The sequence below is a fragment of the Osmia lignaria genome, chromosome 9 (genome assembly GCF_051020975.1).
Source record: "Osmia lignaria lignaria isolate PbOS001 chromosome 9, iyOsmLign1, whole genome shotgun sequence".
Classification (NCBI taxonomy): Eukaryota; Metazoa; Arthropoda; class Insecta; order Hymenoptera; family Megachilidae; genus Osmia; species Osmia lignaria.
The window spans coordinates 15,197,939-15,218,374 of record NC_135040.1 but is presented as its reverse complement, the minus strand read 5'-3'; the positions used below and the strand labels follow the sequence as shown (position 1 = coordinate 15,218,374).

The 20,436-nt window shown below is 44.6% G+C and overlaps 2 protein-coding genes across 9 annotated transcripts in view; one reads left to right on the top strand and one right to left on the bottom strand.

Moving 5' to 3' along the window:
• Nucleotides 1–1,757: 1,757 nt before the first annotated feature.
• LOC117611677 (protein SCAI) overlaps nt 1,758–20,436 on the bottom strand; it is a 42,243-nt gene continuing 23,564 nt past the window's right edge. For 4 of the 6 annotated variants that reach the window (XM_034339745.2, XM_034339800.2, XM_034339790.2 and 1 more), the window contains 4 exons: nt 11,124–11,787; nt 8,879–9,729; nt 5,490–5,903; nt 1,758–4,307 (listed from right to left, as the gene is read on the bottom strand). In XM_034339745.2, the coding sequence (XP_034195636.1) occupies nt 4,063–4,307; nt 5,490–5,903; nt 8,879–9,729; nt 11,124–11,524 (1,911 nt within the window). In that variant the 5' untranslated portion in view covers nt 11,525–11,787 and the 3' untranslated portion in view covers nt 1,758–4,062. The remainder of the gene's footprint in view (nt 4,308–5,489; nt 5,904–8,878; nt 9,730–11,123; nt 11,788–20,436) is intronic. The other 2 variants (XM_034339770.2, XM_034339779.2) reach the window with 2 other exon arrangements.
• Nucleotides 16,650–20,436, top strand: part of Ets65A (DNA-binding protein D-ETS-3) — a 29,003-nt gene continuing 25,216 nt past the window's right edge. The window contains exons 1-2 of one of the 3 annotated variants that reach the window (XM_034340072.2): nt 16,650–16,940; nt 19,348–19,643. In XM_034340072.2, coding sequence (XP_034195963.1) covers nt 19,361–19,643 — 283 coding nt within the window. In that variant the 5' untranslated portion in view covers nt 16,650–16,940; nt 19,348–19,360. Of the gene's footprint in view, nt 16,941–17,484; nt 18,770–19,347; nt 19,644–20,436 lie in introns of those variants that run through there. The other 2 variants (XM_034340063.2, XM_034340053.2) reach the window with 2 other exon arrangements.

Here is a 20,436-nt window from a genome sequence, read left to right as displayed (position 1 = left end):
TGCTGGCCAGAATTCACCTGTACCACCTGGCGGACTCTTCGTTGAAATCCACTGCTAAGGGGAGGGATGTGCCTCGCTAGACGCGGGAATTCGATTTTCTTGCACCGCGACGCGCGGCGTCGTCGCTTTCCGTCCCGTCTACATGCTCGGTTCAGGAAACAGTATCGATTCGCTTTCATTTTCCACTTCGTTCTGTAATTTTTCAATCTAGTTTAGCTGGTATACTAAATATTTTGTAACAGTGGTAGGTATTATACTACTTACATTGCTGATGAGTCAGAAAAATTCTTCTATGATTCTAGTTTCTATGGATCAGATCTTTCTTCCGACAGGATTTCGATATCATGGAAAACTAAAACATATTTTTTTTTTTTCCCTTTCTTTTCGATCTAGTTGATCTTTTTCTTCTTTTCAAAGTGCCGAGACTTTGTCGAATGATTCTGTTCGTTGCTTTTTGTTACATTCTTCGAATTCGAGACTGTGGATGGGTTCCAAACACGGTTGCACCCGATACTTAGAGGATATTTTCACCGATGATAAACGCGGGTCATGTTTTATTACGATACACGAAAGCGCAGCGTTCGTATTCTGATTTCCAATATATGTATAATCATATTTCAAAAATAAAAAAAATCAATTCCTTTTTCCGTACAAAAAATCCTGGAAAATCAAAAAATAATAATGAACATTTCAATTGCAACTTTCTAACTAACAAGACATATATAAGCTTTTGATAGTCGAATGAGCCGTAAGTATTTCACTGCATTTATTCCACAAAATACAAATTGATAAATGTATTCTTTTTTTTTTTAATTTTTATTCTTATACGGTCCTACATGTAGCAGGACACTGAAACTGTGTGCTGGTGTCCTAAAAGTACTTTAAAAAAACGATCATCCTTGTACTTGAAAATTTTCCTAATCGTTTTTTTTTTTTTTTTTGTTGAAGAATATACACTATCGTGTCATCGTTAGGAATAAACATTTTTTTTTTTCTTGTTGGGGTCGAATTTGAACAGTTGTAATCGAATCAATGGTTGCAGCCGGTTTTATTCAATTTCGGAGGCTATACTTGATAATATCCTTTTGCTGAAAGGAACATGACGAGGTGTTTCAGACAAACTCGACTCCTTATTTTCTTTCTTTTTTTTTTTTATGTCGCTCACATCACAGGACACTAAAAATGTGTTTGTATCCAAAAATATACGTAGAAACGTTCGATCGAATCATTGTTCATCGTTACACCTCATCGAAATCGAGATCTACACCGCTAAATTGCTTTTCTTTTTTTCTTCTTTTTTTTTTTCTTCTTTTAATTAACATTTTCTAGTGTCCTTATCGAAGATTCAGAGCTGTCGTTCACGTAACAGCTTCTGTTCTACACTTCAGCGATACTGTAATCATACTAGTACAATAATAGTATTAGTACGTTAACCCTGGAACGTCTGAGCCGGGTGAACAGTGACCCAGACCTACAAAACACACATACCTATGAGGCATCGATTGAAATTAAGCTCTCAAGTTTTTTTTACAGATTCCTTAGAGATTGAAAAATAATATTCACAGATTTATTATTACAGTAAAGTAAGTACTAGGTGGAAATGATAGTATTTTCGATAATTAATTAAATTAGATCGATTAAGTCGGCTCTTGGTCCAAGGGTTAATACAGTAACGAGGTAGCGGTAAGATAGTAAAGGGACGATAAACCTGGTAAAGTTAACTTGCAACGCGGATCAAAACGTGTTGGGAACAAGTGTTTCTTTTCTTTTCTTTTTTTTTTTTTTTTTTTCATAAAGAAGAATTTTCATCAGCTGGGAATCGCAGAAAACTATAGCCGGAGAACAATGATCGTCGTGCAATGATCTCTGATATCAGACAGTATCGGCGATTGTTTGTTTAACATACCCCCTGTCACGTGAATTTTAATATTCATAAGAAATTTCTGAAACAAAGAGCCAATGGAAAATTAAGAGCAAGTCAACGATCTCCTACGTGGCATGGAATATGTTAAATAATTAACTGGGTAACGTTTCGATCAGCGAAGAATTACTTCTCTGTACCTGTAATAAAAAGCGTACAAACACGAATAAATTTATCATCTTCCATCGTGCCAAATACAAGTACGATCTTCTTTTTAATACAGGTACAATGATAAAATTGAAATCAGAAATTTTCATATAAATGAACGTTACTATTATGTTCTAAGAAGTTGAACGACGGAGTTAACTCTGCTCTTCTCCTTGGGTCCATACGACCCTAAACGAAGAATATATATAATTTTGGATTTACTTCTTTAGGATACGCGTTCGCTCGAGAATAAATCGTTTGAAAATATGAAAAAGTGTATGTAATTTGTTTCAAATGCCACAAAGTGAAAGTGTAAATGAGAAGAACAGCAGGGTTAATTAGTCATTTCTAATTAACGGGTTAATCACGGTGAACATTAGAAACGGTAAATATAGAATCTTCTCTGTTAAATCGTCGCGATGTTAGGACACGTACAGCGTATTGTACGTGTTCTTCGACTCTTATAAAACATATAAGACTTGTTACTTCATCCTCTTTTATATCCTCTCCCTATTCGCTCGCCCTATTCATTTATTTATTTATCATTTAATTCTTTAACGTTACGATCAATTACAATATACATATTTAGAGATTTTTAGAATAATTTTTGTCTGATTTTTAATAATTTCTTCTGTTCTGATACTTTGTGCACTCTATCGGTATACGTTCAACTAAAATATCACACAAACCATAAATATCACTTTTTTGTAATACGATACGAGATACAATTCTTAATTTAGTTCGACGTTAAAAAGACTAGAATTTACAATAAATATTATATGTACAAGTGAACACAGTTGAATTTCTCCCCTCTTTGTCACGACTGATTTCTTTCACCGAGAGAAATCAGAGTTCTCCGAACAGAGCGGTTCTCGTTCAATTCGGCGAAGTCGTCGATGAAGGTTCAATGAGATGACGACACTGTTACTCAGCGGCCGGTGAGTGTTCCACTTTTTGTTTATAAATAAACGAGAGCCACATAGTCGGATGTCTGTAACGTTGGCGAACCGCTGAAGGTGCGTGAACGTGGGTGGCAGGAAGATGAACAGGAAACGTGAGAGCGTGAAGAGTAACAGAGAAGGAAGACGAAGTTTAATTACCGAAGAAATAGAAGATGTAAAAAATTCGTGGGTCAGATTAATTTATCGACGTAGAAAGTCTGAAGCAATTTCACGATCGCGATTTTTATTCTATCGTGAAATCGCGTTAGACTGAAATCCATCGTCTGATATGAATACATAGAACAAAGTATAACATAAAGCACAAAGTATCAGTATCGGATGATTCGCGTTAAATTTCGTTGAGAAAGAGTATAGCGATTAGAGAGAGGGGTGTTGGAGCGTGCATGTGTAGCCTGGATCCGAACCGAACCGGAAAGGAATTCGCGGCAAACAGAATCGTATTTCATCCAAGTTCGACGACACGCTAAAGCTTCTTAAATCGTACAAAGCACCAGTGCGTACAAATTCACTCTTCGTCTATACATGCAGAATCACAATATCTTTCTTTCATACGTATATTTACCCATCGACGCGGTGACAGAATATATCATATATTTTGTATATATATATATATATGTATATATATATATAGACTTTTTTCTCTTTTTTTTTTTTTTTTTTTTGTGTTTCGTTACTAGTCCGTAGCAAAAAACTGGCAGCGGTGTGTCGCGATTAACATAGAACGTTAGAGAGAAAATTCTTCCTGCATATTTTTTTCTCTTCTCTTTATCATCCTCGATGACATCGTTCCCGGTTGTCCATCGTGGACGCAGCGAGACGCCCGGTTACCCTGAGACTGCTCGACGATTAATCGAGCTGTTACACGCGGCTTCGTATATAACACTCGCGGCGATCTGGACGCGGCTCTTAATGAGGTCTCAGTGTAACGATTTTATTGTTGCAATTGTAGTTACAGTAATCGTAATCGTAGTCGTGGGTATAAGGTGGCAACAGGGACGCGGACTCCGGGGCCGGGCAGGGAAGATGCCTGGGTCAGGCGAGCTCGTTGCTGTCCGGAAAATGGTCACGACAGTCGAGACAGGCGGCCAGGTCGAGCACCAGATGATGAAGAGTCGGATGTTCGAGGACCTCGGCGTCCGGTAACGGCGGATGGCATCGGGGCCTTTGCTGTCGACCCCTGAACGACCGATGAAGATTCAACACCACGTCGCAGAACACGTAGCGAACCAGCAACAGCCGTAGGAAATCGTCGCCGAAGAATTGCAGCACGCTGGTCTCTGGAGGAAGGCGTGAAATGGTGATTAGTCGAGTAATGTTTTTCTTTTTAATCTGATTAATTTAGATTAATTATTTTAATCTAAAATGAGAGAGAGAAAAGTTTCTATCATTTGCAGGAGTTTGCACGACTAGTTCAGGCCAAGACATTTGGTTAAGTGTGATCTCGTGGTCGACCTGGATGCAGCTACGCAAAGGGGTTAAGAAACTTCTTCTCGCGAATATTACGTAAGCGTTGATAACCCTTGTTCCAGATATAGCAGTCGCGAACGAGTTGGCGAGTACAAGGGAGCTTCCGATTCGCGAAACAACCGCGACAACTGATCGACGGTAAGGCTTCACGGTTGAAACGAGTAATGGTGAACAAATTTGCATAGCGTCGTTGTTATCGTTGCCGTCGTCGTCGTCGTCGTCGTCGTCGTCGTCGTCGTCGTCGTCGTCTGAGCTCGAGAACCTGTTGTTCGAACTTCCCCCTCGACGAATTATCGTTGTTCGGCTTTGGATAGAGGAGATCGAAACTTTTCCAACTCCCCCTCTGCTTGAAAGCGAATGAAACGTAAAGGTTTAGAGTCGGGCCGGAGACTCGACAAAGGAAACCACTCGTACGTTCGAAAACTCGTACGACGTATCATTGTCGCGGCAGAAACAATAGAGAGCACCCTTTGTAACCGACCCTAGATCACGCGTCTACGAGCTGAGATTGCCAGTTCAGCGATAAACACGATCTGGATCTAGGCCAGCTCTGTTTATCGTTCTAACGCAATCGTAAATCCCTTTCACAGAGCTTTCCTACCGGTCAACGAACTAACATTCTTTTATACGTGGAACAATTACATCACCAAATGTGTTTAATCGTTAGAAATTAGAAGAGAAAAGTAATATCAACCGAAACAATCTGGTATAACTTATATCGGCAAGTGTAATTTGGACAAGATGGTCCCATGCTTTCAGCCAACAGTGTACCTAGCCAAAAGTCGGGCCTGTGTAAATTCCGAAAAGCAACTCCTCCTCTCCTACAGCGAGCCTCGAAAAGCGTCGCGTCACTGCCAAGAAAGTTTTACCGACACGGGTTCCCCATCCCCGGAGGCAATCCAATTAGAAGAGAGAGAGAGAGAGAGAGAGAGAGGAGGAGCACAGCTTCCCAGGTCGTGTCAGCCGACAAAAACAATGTCCTGGATCCTTACCGCATCTGGAGCGCGTGACGAGCTGACAGGCCTCGATGAGGAATCGCTCGATGTAACGCTGGCACCGCTCCCAGTGGTGCACGGCCAGGCTGCCGATGTTGCAAATAAGGCAAAACGCGGCTAAAGGGGCGTGGAGAAACAGGGTGAACAGGCTGCCACCGTGTCGGACATCTCGTAAGGTTGGCGGCGTGTCCTGCGGCGACATCAGCACCATTAAAGGCTGACCAAAGTAACGGGGTATCTGTTGGAACACGAAACTGTTGTCCGAGTCGACGACCACGAACAGAGGCTTCCTGGTGAACGGGTAGAGGTCACCCGGATACAAACAGTGTGGCTCCTTACCACCTGTCGGCCTCTTCCCGTGTTCCGGGTCCCTCTTGCTGCACGTCGACACTCCACCCAGGTCGTACCCCACTGCAAAACCGCAAGATTTATCAACATCGTGCAATTCCGGTTTCGCTGAGCGCTAAGATGTCCGATGCTACCTGGCTAATCACTTTCGAGTCTCATTTAATTACAGCCTTATTGTTATTCATTTTTGGAAAATTATAGAGGAGAATTCGTTTCAAGGGATTTCGTCGAATCTATGACCGATTGGATTACATTTGAGAGGCTTCATTGATACAGATTACATTTTATAGAGATGGACTAAAGAATAACGGGATAAAAAGGACCATCAACAGGCTGCAGTGTAAGAAATACTAGAAGACTATACATAGAATGTTGAATTTTTTTCCGAAAAGAGGAACATGCACTCTTTCGTAGCCGACATTCCTATAAATAACGGCGATCGGTCGCATCGGCTTTACGCTCGGACGAGTCGAAAGCCGAGCTTCATTTCAGTGGAACAATGAGAAACTCGTCGGACCGTGTCGGTTTTCGAGACGGCGCTGCGTGCTCGAAATTGGAACACTCCCAAAAATCCTTCTCAACATCCTTGGAGCATTTATTTCTCTACGATTTTTCAAATTATCCTTTGGAAATATGTAATTTTCAAGGAGAAATAGCACCCTTTCACACTTAAACGGTTCAAATATACGAAATCCTTCGCGCGTCTGACCATCGCCGGTCCATTCTACTGAGACCTCGAATCGCCAAAGCCCTCTTCTCGGTTCCTCGTTGGAACTACAAGTGGTTTTTTACTTTGAAAACAGCCCTTTAACACGTTGACTGTGCCTCGGTGAAAACCTCTATATGTATGTATATAACACGGCATATTTTAACATACCTAAAAAACCCCCAATTTTTTATTAAATATTAAAAATAAAAAGAGATCGTTAATTATTTTTTTTCTGAGGGATGGTCAACGCGTTAACGAGGCTAAAGCATCCGTTCGAGAAGCGAACATGCCAGCTGGACGTTGTCAGAGGGCTTCCTCGATATCGGCTAGGCGTCTAGTATTTCGATATCGATTGCAAACTTAGAATCCATCGGTGTTGTTCCAAATCTCTATCGCGGAATGACCTTGACACGGATGCGCTACTCTACTTTCGTTGAAAGACCGTTTTCGCCTTTTCCACCGGCTCTCGCGGCCTTTTGAATAGCGGCTTCCTTTGCTGGTCACCCGGTGAATTTTTCAGCACCGTCGACCTTCGGTCTTAACGAATTTTCTTTTTTCTCTCTCTCTCTCTCTCTTTTTTTTTTCTACTGCTTAACATTTGCGCGAAAGATCGGTTACCGGGATGGAAGCGATCCATTTTGGAAGTGTAACTTAAGGCCATGGGAATGCTTTTCTCCTTAAGTTACAAAACTTTCCATCGAGTTTTTTCCAAATATTCACGACATCGAAACACTGACACTCATGCCTTAATAAAAATGCTCACAACGATAAGAGTAATTTGAAAATACACAGAAAGCATAGCACATCGAGACGGTCGATCAGATGGAGAATAGGGTGAAGATTGGGGATAGGGATAGGGAATCGGAATGGAAAGGATGCGGAGGCACGTGGTATGTTAGGAAACCATCTAAACGACCTGGATTTTCTATTTAGTTAATTCAGTGGCCACCGCGATAAGAGGTCACGGTCATGCTTGAATCTCGCCAGTCGACTCTCGAGATGTCTTCTTTCGATCCGCATGAAGGTTTCACGAGGATGGGCACTAATTAAAGATGAAAAAGAAAAAAATATATACCGTGCTCCTTGCAACCCCCTTATGTTGGTCCTTTCGGGGATTTTTCGCGGTCCAATTAAAGGGGCAGAGGTGTTCGACGAAAATGAGACATTGTCGAGTTAACAATGCACTTTTTTTTTTAACATGTTGAATGGTGCGAAAGTCGCATACTAAAAATTTGCTAATTAAGTAATTATAAAAGATTTTATACTTTCAACGCGTTAAAAATAACTTGAAGCTACTATCGTCTATCAGATTACTAGTTACTTCTCTATCTATTAGAGCGTTTCCTTAATGAGCCAGAGTAGCGCAAGCTTTCTGATCGTATCTTTAAGGAGTTCGCTATTATCTATATTCGTAGCTTTTGCTTATCAGTCTATGCTAGCTCTAAATTGGAAACTAATTTAAGGAAGAATCAATGCTCCGATTCAAGTTCGGTGTTATAGAAAAATATTCGACCTCCTTTACTCTGACAATTAAACCACCGTAACGATAAATCTCCGCTCGACGTTGCAACCATCTATTATCCTCAGATGAAATCGAGAAACAACAGTTAAGAATCTACCCGGCAGTTTACATAATCGCGTATCCTCGCCGAGTAACGAAGCGTGCTTGTACGTTCTGTAAATCAGTAGCAAGCATCTGTGGCAAGCAGCCTAGGTTCACTCGCGAAGCCCTTGAACGAATAGTAGAAAGGCGATAAGTCCGATTCCCGGTGATCCAATTAACGTCGCAGATCGTCAGCCGTTGGACACGCGGTTTACGGATACGCGATCGTTGGACGCGAAAGGGTAACACCGTTGCTACACGGCTTATCTGTCGACGTTCGTTGCTGGATACCCGAAAGCGTCGAATTAGCCGTCGAGGAAACTGACCGAGAGCGTCGACACGCGTTTCGACTTCGGCTCCGCCGAGCGAGTGATTCGCTTAAAGCTTGCATCAATGATTAGATTCTAGCCTGACGAGAGAGTAATTTTCAACCGATCAACGCTTCGTCGAGTGGACGACGAAATTGTCGTTTCTTTGTCGAAGATGGAGCTGTTTCGATTTTCGAAGGTTCTGTCTGACCATTGATAGACCTATTCCACTGAATTACGCTTATTACTAGCTGTAACTCTCTTGTAGCGATATAAGCTGAATAATTCCATAAATACCGAAGTATACACCAGGAAGAATAGAGCAAGAGCAGCCTAGGGAAGGAAACCCAGCGTACGATTCAGCCAAGGCTATCTAAACTGGCAAAAGCGTTTCAGGTCGATCAGAGGAGATACTCACTTTCTTCGGGATGTTTAACGGTGGAGAAGCATCCGTCCGCCGACAGGTAGAGTAGCAGCGCCCCGTTGGCGGGCAGTTCCTTGAAGCCGCTCGCGAGGAATACCTGTACCTGGCTGTAGGTGGGCTTGTACAACAGGTACTTGTGGGGATTGTCGCGTCTTGGCGCGCCGTTCTCCGCGCCAGGGTAGGGACCAGGCCTGAAGGGCATCCTGCCAGCCGGCGACGCGTCGTGCAGGTGATTCGGGTCGTCTCTCGGCTCTCTTTCGAGAGTCTGCAGCATCCTGAACATGTCCATCGACAATTCACTGAATTTCACCTGGTCGGCGCAATTGCCGACGATCAGGATCTCCTGCAGTGATAGGCACATGGGTGGCGTACGTTCGACCGGCGGCGAGGTCTGGGCTCCTAGCCTGTGGGTCAGTACGACCGGGTTCGAGTCCGAGTGGACCACGCCGACCGCCGACTCGGCCTTCACGAACGCCTTGATCTCGTCGAGCACCAGGTTCCACTCGAGCTGATCGTCCGGTTCGTAGGTGCTCGTGTAGTCGGCGATCTGGGCGTCCAACTCTTGTACCAGCTCGCGTACCAGCTTCATACGATTCAACAGTAGACAGACGACGATGAAGCGGGCGTAGTACCTCAACTTCTTCACCATCAGGTCGCTCCTGTCCTCCTTGGCCGCGCGGCTGTAGTAAGCGCGACCCCTTATCGCCGCGTAGAACGAATAGGCCTCGTGCAGGTAACTGGTCTCGCTGGTGCGCAGGTAGTAGTGGTAGTAGAGCTGACCGATCTTGCTGGCTATCTCGCCGATCTGCCACCTCTTCAGGCCGTACTTTGTATCCAGTATCGTCCTGAAACAAGAGACCCGTCGTCCTATTAGAAGAGGGACCAAAGATAATTCTTCATAATTTTCGTTTGCCGCGCGAAATCATAACACAACGCGTCGTCCGTCCGTCCGTCCGTCAGGGGAACTCTATTGTCCCAGCGCGTTTTTGCGGCAGGGTAAAAAAAAAAAATAAAAGGGATACTTTTGAAACAGGTGCTCGCGCTAACCACAGAAACTTTCTCCATTGTTTTGACGCGCGAAGCCGCGGTTCTGAAAGAGCATCCTCGATATTTATTAACAGCCGGTAGAATCGCGCGCGTTTGTGAGCGTATCGTGTCGAATAGGTGTCCGCGCGAACGCGAGTATCGTGAATAGACAATTGACTCTTTGTCGAATCACGCCGCAACCGATACACCTCCCTCCCTCCCGACGACACTTTACGATCAAAAGGAAAGGGACAAAGGGTCGAAGATTAGCCGGCCGACAGAATCGAAAGGGTAAATAAAGAGTATCGCGACGGTGTGTGTATCGTGGAAAAGGGAAAAGTAAACGAGGAAGGGTTAAAACGTTTGCGAAATTACGTGGCGTTCGCGAACTCGTCTGTTACCTCGTGTAAACACGAGGTATTAAACTGGTCACGTGGTGTTTCTGTTTCCGTCGTGCAGGATCATGCGAGAACGATCGACCGTGGTAGAAAGAAGGCGGGACAGACACGATTCGACGTGACGATAGAGGAGAATTTTCACTCTCGTTGTCAGCGTAGTAGGCGAGGGAAACTCACCGTGGTTAAACGAAGAAGATCGAAGAAGAAAAAAAAAAAAAAAAAAAAAGACATATAAGAAGATAATAATAACAACGAATAATCGATCGAATCGCAAAATTGTATACCGGTGGTCGAAGCGTACCCCTGCAGGGTTCCACTAAAAATATCTACGTCCCGCAGCATCGTAGAGAACAGTAGGACGGGTGACACGCGCACGCACACATAATCCTTCACTCGCGCACACAATCTCCATTCACGCTCGTCACATGGTGTCCCAGCGCGTGAAAGGGCGGAAGTCCTGCGTAGGGGAGAGACGATCCTCGTCATCGTCCTCCAAAGTAGCGGCCACGTTTTCCTTTCCCCGTCCGCGTCATCGTCGTCGTCGCCGTCGTCGTCGTCGTCGTCGTCGTCGTGTCGTTCGTACCAGGCGGCTTTTAGCCCCTATCCCTGTTCACTGTTTTATTTTATTTTTTTATTTTTTTCTGTAGAATGTACTTGCGATCCAAGGAAGCGTGGATCGTGGATCGTGGATCGTGGATCGTGGAAGGACCTCGTGGCAGAGCGGTGCGATCGATTTCCCCCGTAACACTCGGCTACTATTTTTCACAGTGTGTCCGATGACTCAGCCCGCCTCAGCCTCGGTCGACTCGACTCACCTGTGCTGCTGCTGGAACTTCCAGAGCTTCGTGTAGATGTCAAAGGTGCGCCCGAAGTATCCCTGCCACTGCTTGTGCCCGTACTGTGGCAGATCCCTTAGCCCGTTGAACAGCTGCTTGCTCTTCTCGAGCAGGTGGCAGAATTCGAGGACGACTTTGCGCTCGTGGTCGTCCATGCCAGCCATCATGACCATCTTTTCGGTGAATCGAGATCGCGGCCACTGGCTGGACGGCCCTTCAGACGACGGTCGCGGTGGCCCCGCGTGATGGCGCCTGCCGATTCCGCCACCCTCTTGCACTCTGACTACGACGCCGACGAACGCGGCGCCCACCCAATCAATACTTGCCCACCCCGCATCAGGGGGCGCACCGTGCGTGTCTTCGACGCCACCGTGCACCATGCCACGCCATCCGATCCCGTCGCAACGTCCACCCGGGACATCTGTCCGCTCCGCCGGTAGATTATGTCCACGGGGGTAGATCGATCAATTTATTCCTCCTGGTAACTGGACTTAGTTATCGAGGGTTGCTTCGAAGGAACTCTAAGGGTGGTTGGTTGGTAAGGGGTAGAAATCGATTCCTCCTATACCTGGTTGATCTCCTTTCGACGTTAGATGGTGCTCGGATCGTTCAGCGCGCAGTAATATGAAGTTAAAAATACATTCTAAAATAAGGGTTGCGTCGTTTCTTCAGCTTCTTAAATCAATTACTTTGCAATAAACACGATATTGCAAAGAAAAAATCTAGTAATAATTAGTTATTTCCAAAATCTCTTTTCCCAATACTCCATAGATCAAATTTTATCTCGATCACCTACAAAGAGTTCTGTGACGTTTATTTTTTAATAACGAAAATTTCGCAACCGAAGAACCAATGGCGGGGGTGCGAAAGGTGATTTGAAATCTGCTGGTGAACGAAGAGGGAGGTGCTCGACACTTTCGTTGTCGTGGCTCGTTACGGCTACAGAAAGGGTGGGAGTTTTGCCGCCCTGCTAGTCGTCCACCGCCGTCGGCGGAGATTAATTAACTAGATAACGGTCGGTGGCTGCGAGGGAGCATTGAAAGAAGAGGGCCAACGGACATGGGAGAAAGCGAGAGGAGAGGTCCCCGTGAGGGTGAAACGATGCAGGTCGACCGTACCGCACAGCCACCCCCCTAGAAAACCCCCGCAACTAGCGATTCCTTCGAGACAAGAAGTTTTCAGTTATAGATAAAAATATTTGTCACGTCGCTAATCACGAGTGATTAACATAAATTGAGAATTCAGAAATGGAAGCGATCACACCAGTCACATCCAAAGCCTATCGAAACGCAATAAAGTGAAATTATGCCAACCTCATCCACCTGATTTTTCCAAGCTGACCAAAGATTTTTCAATCTCGGCTCGGCTCGGCTCGGCTCGGTCTTTTTTCGCAACCAAATAATCGTTGGGCGTAGGGTGAGAGGGAGACGGATAGAGTAGAATTTCAGAGGCATGACGGGGTCTGAGGAGTCGGGACGGTCGACTGCTGGGCGTATATCGACTGTGTCGCCTCATCTACAAGTCAATCAGGCTCGCGTGCCAGCGACTCGTGAAGGCGGCCTGCTACACGTAAGTAAGTAGCCGGCCCTCTGGTCAGCCAACCAACGTTCGTACGTGTATGTACCTGTGCCTGTATCGAACACGACCGTCGACACGGCCACCTTTATGCCCGGTATGCAAGTATAATGTGCCGCTGCATATATGAATGCTTATGGTAATCCGCGCGCGGCAGCCTCGTTTCGATGTTGGCCCGGATGCCTGCTAGATAGACCTCGGCCCCTGCCATACCGCCGTCTATTGTTATCGGTGCCCGCTACGTGTGCCCCGTGCCGCTTTTCCTATCACAGGCCTCTTTTAACTTCAACGAATTCGAATTCACCTAAATTGTATTTTACGTTAAGGTGGACATTTTCTTAGATCTAATTTAATTATTGAAAAAATCATTACCAGTCCCCCTCCCCCCCCCCGTTTGAACGAAAAATCTACACGGTAGAGATTGGATCGAGACGAAATAGGTTGGATATGAATTCTAATCGGTGAGTCAGAGGTGGTTGGATCGATGGTGAATCGTGGTCGAAAGGCATGGTGCCTAGCGCATGGTTCGAGTCATGGACAGTGTATATGGTAACTGGTCGTGCGGCCTGTCTGAGTATAGACGAGCGATCATATCGGGTCGTTAACTGATATTAATAGCAGGGCGCGGTGAACTCGTTCCTACTTGCTTTCTCTCCCTCCATCTATTCTCTTTCACTCTTAGCAGACCGTTCGAACGGCTGTCCCACCTAAGGGACCCTTTGCCCTAATTGTAACAAATTAAATCACGCGATATCGACGATTCCCTCGGGTGAAATCTACGCGCGCGGCAGAAGCGTGCCGCGATTGTGCACGCCTTTTCAACGCTTTAATCTATCTTCGTTCGCCCATTGTTTCCAATTAAGGGGTCACGGATTTACATTCAGCACGACTCGTTCTCACTCGACGACTTAGTTGCTCTGCAATTTTCTTTTCTTTTCTTTTCTAACGTCACTCTCTGTTTATTTTTTTTTTCTTATTTATATTTATTCTTTTAATAAATTTTCCGAGCGCGCAATGTTCTCAATGGAAACTGAAGGAATTCTTTTAATAGAATATATGAGGGATTTACAAGCACGCGGATAAACTCTTTTTAATATGCAGACTTTAACCTGTTGAATGCATTGTGTTCGTGACAAGCAGTGATTACATTTGTTCTCCTGAGTTAGATACATTTTTTATCATTCCAACGATCGTGTTACCGATGATAACCGCGTTAACCGCTGCTCGGGATCGTTGTAGATCAAGCTTGCCTTAATATATTACTCCCTGCTCCCGCTTTGCGAGAGTCAATGAAAGGAATATGAAAATTCACCTCGGTATTTTATTTATTTCTTCCCGTATCGATATCCTTTTTTAACGGATTCACCGTATACGTAAAAATAGAATTCAAAAAACTACCCCCTAATAAAATGATTGCAATTTACCTTTGTCAAGTAAAATAAAAATAATTTTAACGAGAAAAAGGGAAATTTTCCCTCTGATATAAAACAAGGGGAGACACGAGATCCCAATTCCTTCCGAGGGTGAAGAAAGATAAAAAAAAAAAAAGAAGAAATGGGGAGAAAGTAAAAAAGTATGGTAGCGAAGAGGAGTTTTGATATTTCCTGGCTTTACCATTAGCCTGGCAGGAGGCTCGAGGCCGGTAAGGGTGGTTCGGCTGGATGCGAGGAAAGCCTCAGGAAGCTCTAACTCACGGGCAAAGGGGCAAAGCAACCCCGTTCAAGCGAGCCAGCCCCTGCTATTAACATTAACCGAGCACATACAGGGTGTTTGCAATGGCATTATCGATCGACCCGGTGAAAAAAGACCAGCGAATCGAGCACTTTGTACGATACGTGCAGGAAACGCCTAGTTTACATTCACGAAACCCGGCTAAATGCCGATAGACTCGTTTTCGGTATATATCCAGCAGAGGATCGTTCGTGATCGCTGCTAACAATTCAGGATCATCGTGATTTCGTTTGGAACGTTTTCAACATCCGTTTCATTATCCCTTGTAATTTACCTTGAAATAGGAAGACTCTATTACTCTTTATTTCTACGTTTTTTGACAGAAAAGTTGCGCTCTGCAAAACTACTTCCGGTGTTCGCTCGTGTCGTCACGGTCTCCCTTAACCACCTAAGTCTAAAAAAAGAAGACAACCAGTTCCTTGCTCGTAAATTGATGCTGCGTGAATAATCGATTAAAGCGATCCGAAGTAAGGGCCCGGGATAGTTTTCCACGTTTCGACGACTATCCCCTCGGCCAGTTCGTTTCCGGTGAAAATCACGAATCGCGTCTACCAGTGGCTGGTCGTTCATGCGTGAAGCTTCCGATTGTCGAGCAAGGACCGGTGTCAATCGTGCGAGAAACATCAAACCTTTTGTATTCGAACTGCGAGTGCATTTTCGTGTCCGAACTCGGTTGGATCGGTTGCTTCTTCCGGTCCGGCCGATTCTTTTCTAACTTATCGAAAGGATCGATGTATGTATTCGGTGGTCGTATTAATTGCGAAGAAGTTTCGAAGGCATTGTTACCAGGGGGTGTGCGAAAATAAGCAAAGTGGAATAAAAGAAAATGAAATGATTCTCTTAACTGGAGGTAACTGGATATCGACGATGAAAATGGGTATCGATGACACGCGAATTCTCGTCGGTTAACGAGTTCGACGATAACGATATATTGTTATCGCGACACGTACGAGGATATATACCACTCGCTGGCCGCTACCCTTTGAAAATCGTGCTCCGGCCACGTGTCCATAGTGTCGCGCCCCCGTTGTTATTGTTGCCCGTAGGATCAGATAATTTTCGTACAAGCAGATACCCGGTGCACGACCAGCTCCACACGCGTTCTGACCTTGCATAAAGATCAGCCGATATCATTGATATATTAATCGAATCTGCTAGCTGTCCCTCCTGGGGAAAAATATGTATCATTAATCGAATGATTTTTTTTTTTTTTTTTATTCTCCAGAATGTCCGAACTGGTCGTAGAATAATCGATTATTTATCTAACTAAATTAAATTAAAATACAATTTTTACGGATACGATGCCAAGGAGAACCAATGATCCACGGGTATTAACCATAAATACTTAACAGAAGTCTGGAGGAAGGCTCGTTGCCGTGCCATTGCACCGACTTCCGTTTACAATCAGAAGCTTAATCGCTCCTCTCATTTTGAATCGTTGCCAAAATTTCTCAACTACCCCTGGTATATGCTCGAAAATTTCGAGATTCTCGAAAATAGATAAACAAAGAATATACCAGCTGAAGAAGGATGTTTAATCTACATCCCTAAAATAGGAGAAAGACATCCTGGTTCCTCCTTAAATTAAACAAGGAAGAATTTATGAAGAAAGAGTCAGACGCAACAACCCCAAGGATCAACCCCCTTCCCTATAAAAAGAGAAGAACAATTCTATAATAGTTAGCAAACAAGAATAACGAAAGAGACGAGAGACACGCGTGAAAATGAGAAGAAAAAGTGAAACGTAACCTGGGAAAGGGGAAACCGAGATGGAAATGTAGGAAGAATAGACACAGACCCTGGCGGATGATTCTTCCTCTGAAGAGGAATAAAGACAAATTGTCCCTCCCATGGAATAAAGAAAGAGAAAGGTACGAAGTTAGAAAGAGTCGGATAGCATCTGAAACACAGGTGAAAATGAGAGAAAAAGTGTAAGGTAAGCTGGAAAAGGGGAAACCGAGATGGAAGTGTAGGAAGGAAAGACAAGGTTCGGGTGTACGGGAATGATACGATGTTAGAGGGAGACACAGGAAAAGATCCACCCTGGTGGATGATCCCGCCTCTAAGGAGCCGCTTCATAGCCTGGATGGGGGTTAGCAGCCAACCCTCCTCCACGCCATCTCCTCCACCCTCTCCTGGCGTCCCGGCGGCGCAGGCTCCGATACAGCCAATCGTCGGACCGCGACTGATAACGACGCTGCCGAATGTGCGTCCGTCGCATCGCGCTCGAGTTCGCCACGGTGGTCCACGCGTTCCCAGACTCGTTACATCCCCCGGCTTGTAATCCGCCGATAAGTGTTCTTCCTCGCGTGGCTTTTTCTACACCCCGATTTCCGGTTATCGTTGATCCACCGAATCGCGAGTATATTTCGGCAAAATTGTGACGCGTAGTGAAACCTCGGTGTGAACCGGGAACAGGAAGATAGGCTCAGAGGAGAATCTGGATCTGACAGTGCTGGATAACGATACACGCAAGCCCCCGCATTGACGGTGAGTGGGATGACTTTCTACTTTTATTTTCGGCTCAATAATATTCAAATAGATAGAGGGATTTTCGGGGGTTGACGAGGGTGCAGTTTATTTGGATTATGATTATTTGAAAGGGTAGACGAGTTTTGCCATTTGCTTTCGTTTTAAATAAATATTCAAACTGAATTCATTTGCAAAATTATTCCAGCAACAAAGACAAATAAAAGGTTGTAATTTTTACAAGAAGCTCGTTTAATCTTATAACACGATCGTCTAACGAAGAAAAAGAAACATCAGTATTAATCGAACGAGATGCTCTTCCTTTGAAAACAGGAATCCCTTAATGACAAAAATAAAGGCACGCGAGTTAACGAGAAGCATCCAAGAATGAAAGGCGTGCGATTTATAATAATGTTGATCGTTCGAGCAGGAAAGCGATGATAGAAAACGAATGCAAGAAACTTTGATCATCGTGCGTCGCATGGAACGCGACAACGCGTTGAGAGGGGGAATAGGAAATTTACGAGGCGTTAAAAAAATGGATAACAACGGTGTAGAAACGGCTAGCAATAAAAGAGGCGGCAGGAAAAAATTGTGAACTGGTTAATTTAGCGTTGAAGATAACGCGTGAGCGTGGTTAAACCGTGGAACACGCGAGTGGACAGACAGGTGAAAGAGGGTGCAGCGTGTGTCGTGGATAACTGAAACGCGTGAGAAAAAAAAAGTAGATAACTCTAATTTTTTTTAATTGACATGGATGTTCTGCTATAAATTTTTCAAATTTTTCTCAAGGACCCTGCTTTTTTCATAGATCGCTGGAAATAGTAGAACGATTTTGGAAAGGAAAATTCAGCAAGGTACACACCGTAACGTTTTCTCCCTCTATCGCACGGGTACCGCGCGCGGTTTGTGTCGTCCGTTCGCGACGTCGCATTTAAATAGTGTGTGTAGGTACATACGAGAGAGTTTAGAGACGAGGTAGGCAGAGGGGTTTCCGGCGAGCGTTAACAGAGTAACAGAGTGATGTAATGAGGCCCGGAAGCAGGCAATTTGCTGGCCGCGGCGGCCGCAGTTGCGCGAGACAACCTGCCCGGAGTACCTTCTTCTTGATATCGGGTCCAGCCTCTTCTCCGTCTCGATATCCGACTTACTCGTCGTGTCACTTTCCATCAACGTTCAACTCAACCATCATTTTCTTCTCCAGTGTTCGACCAAGAACACGGTGGTGGCCATTCGGTTCAGTGAAATTCCTCAAAGTTGGAAAATAATGCTCTGTATTCGATTTCTTAGAGCCTTATCAAACATTAAGATTGCCAGATGAACCAAGAAGAACTGGTGGAAAATTTACAAAGAGCCCGCAAGTGGTGAAAAGTTAAATTTCAAGATTTGAAAATTTTTAAAAAGATGCTGAATTGGAAAAATATCCGAACGGATGGAACGAATTCGTTATCGTTCCTAAGTATCACGATATTGTATGATTTTAATAATACATTGGAATATTGAAGATAAATAATCGAAGGATAGAGGAGAAATTATTGAACGAACCGATAACAACTAACAGGACAAGGAAATCGTGTACTCGGAGACCGCCGGAGGTGCACCGTGATTATGTGAACAGTTTTGTGAACGTGATTAAATTGACCTCGATACATTGTGAACATCCGCGCGTCCATTTCGAGCTGTTTGCTTTGTTTCGAGATGAAACGATGATGCTAGAAGACAGCGGGGATTTCTGAACCTGTGCCTGACATTGAATCTTTCCTTTATTTTCATTTCAACGATCTATCGATGGTTAACGTGGACGGTGTGCAGATCGCGTTTTATCGTGGACATCGTCGCAGCGACAGCAGGTAAAACGCGCGGCCATTCTTCTTCTGGTCATTGTTCGTTTCCTGTCGCGAGGATAATTCACGTAACTCGTTGAAAGAACGAGATACAGAGAAGATTAATTCATTTTCAGAAATTTCATACGAGTCGTATGGATCCCCCTCCTCGTTCTAAGATTTTCAAACTTTCAAATTACTATTTAATTTTATATCGTCACAGATTAATTGCAAGTTCCCGCCAAAGTAATCTATGTAGAATGATAGAAAAGAAAAGAAAAGAAAAGGTAGGCATATCTAATTATCTAGAAGTGGTGGCAGGTAACGAGATGATCGGTTCTTTCGTCGTAATCAGGCAACTTTCTTGCGCGCATGCTGATTCGATTTAAGTTGATCGTGACTTTACCGGATGCTTCGAGGGTCCTTTAATCATTCTTAACGACACTGCCTACCGTAGAACGCGAGAGTGCTGTCGAGAGAGCAAGTAACTCACGCTTGCTCTGTTAACAGCATTGATTGCGCTAGTCGTTCGCAAACGGCAAGTTTGGTTAAGAACAATCCTTCTTCCATTTTATTTTTTCAATGTAAAATATATTATTTTTCAGGGGTTCTTTGGTGATGTACGACAGCGCTAGCTGTTCGTACGCAGGTGCGCTCGAATTAAAGGGAGCCTCCGGGGCAGGAGCCGCGGCCGCGGCCGCAGGTGTAACCGCGGCCGGCGTTAAGCAGGAGAATTGGCCGTATCGCGGTCTTACCTGCGGCAGCACCTTTCAAAGATTAAAAGAAAGCGTCGACAAAGCTAAACAAGCACTCGCCGATCGAGGTGGATATCTATCCGGTGCATTCTCACCGCCGCCACGTGCCAATCCATCCGCCATTTCGCCGACCGCCTCCATCACCGGTAAGTTCTTTCGAAATTTCAATAATGTTAGGAAAAAATTTTTCATTTCCTAAGAGTCCTGTACCACTCTTTTCAACACGAGCATACGCGTAATCGAGTTGCGTGTGCTTTTTCAAAGCGTACTTGCGTGACCCACGTTTAAACGTCGTCGTTCCGCCGAGCGACTTGTTCGCTTAGCTTACATTTGCAGCCGTTCGAATCGAAAGGTTAACGTCATTGGTTAGGACAATTACTTGTGAGTCACTGTTTTTCTCACGACTTTGACGAAATCAACGATCTAATCGAACGTTTCAATCTCCGGCCGTTCTTTCTGCTCGTTAATTCAACAATTTTACCATTTTTCTCACAGTTGCAGTTAATTAATCCTTGTACAGGTATTCTAGCCGACGACGATAGAAAGATGGAAATGATTTCGAAGTGGCGCGTAAAGTTTTTCAAGCAATAGTCGATAAATTTTCGAGGAGTAAGCAGGATATTGGTGTGGCCATGGAGAGCAGCCGACGAGCGTTTTGCTCAGTTGGCAGCGGTACAACCCTCGTGCAACACACCCCCGTCGCGTCGGTACACTCTGTTTCCACTCTTCTCAGAGGGAGAAAGAGGGAAAGAGGGTGGAGTGAACGTGGGCGGCAGATAACGTGATTTACACTGGCCGGGTAATTAATGTCCTCGGCGACCGGTGTTTTAAAAAAACAATCGGAAATCGGCGACAACGAAGAGCAACAGTCAGGTTGCCGGTATCGCGGTCGCCATTCGCCTGACAAATTATTCTGCCCGAGATTTTCCTCTTTTATTT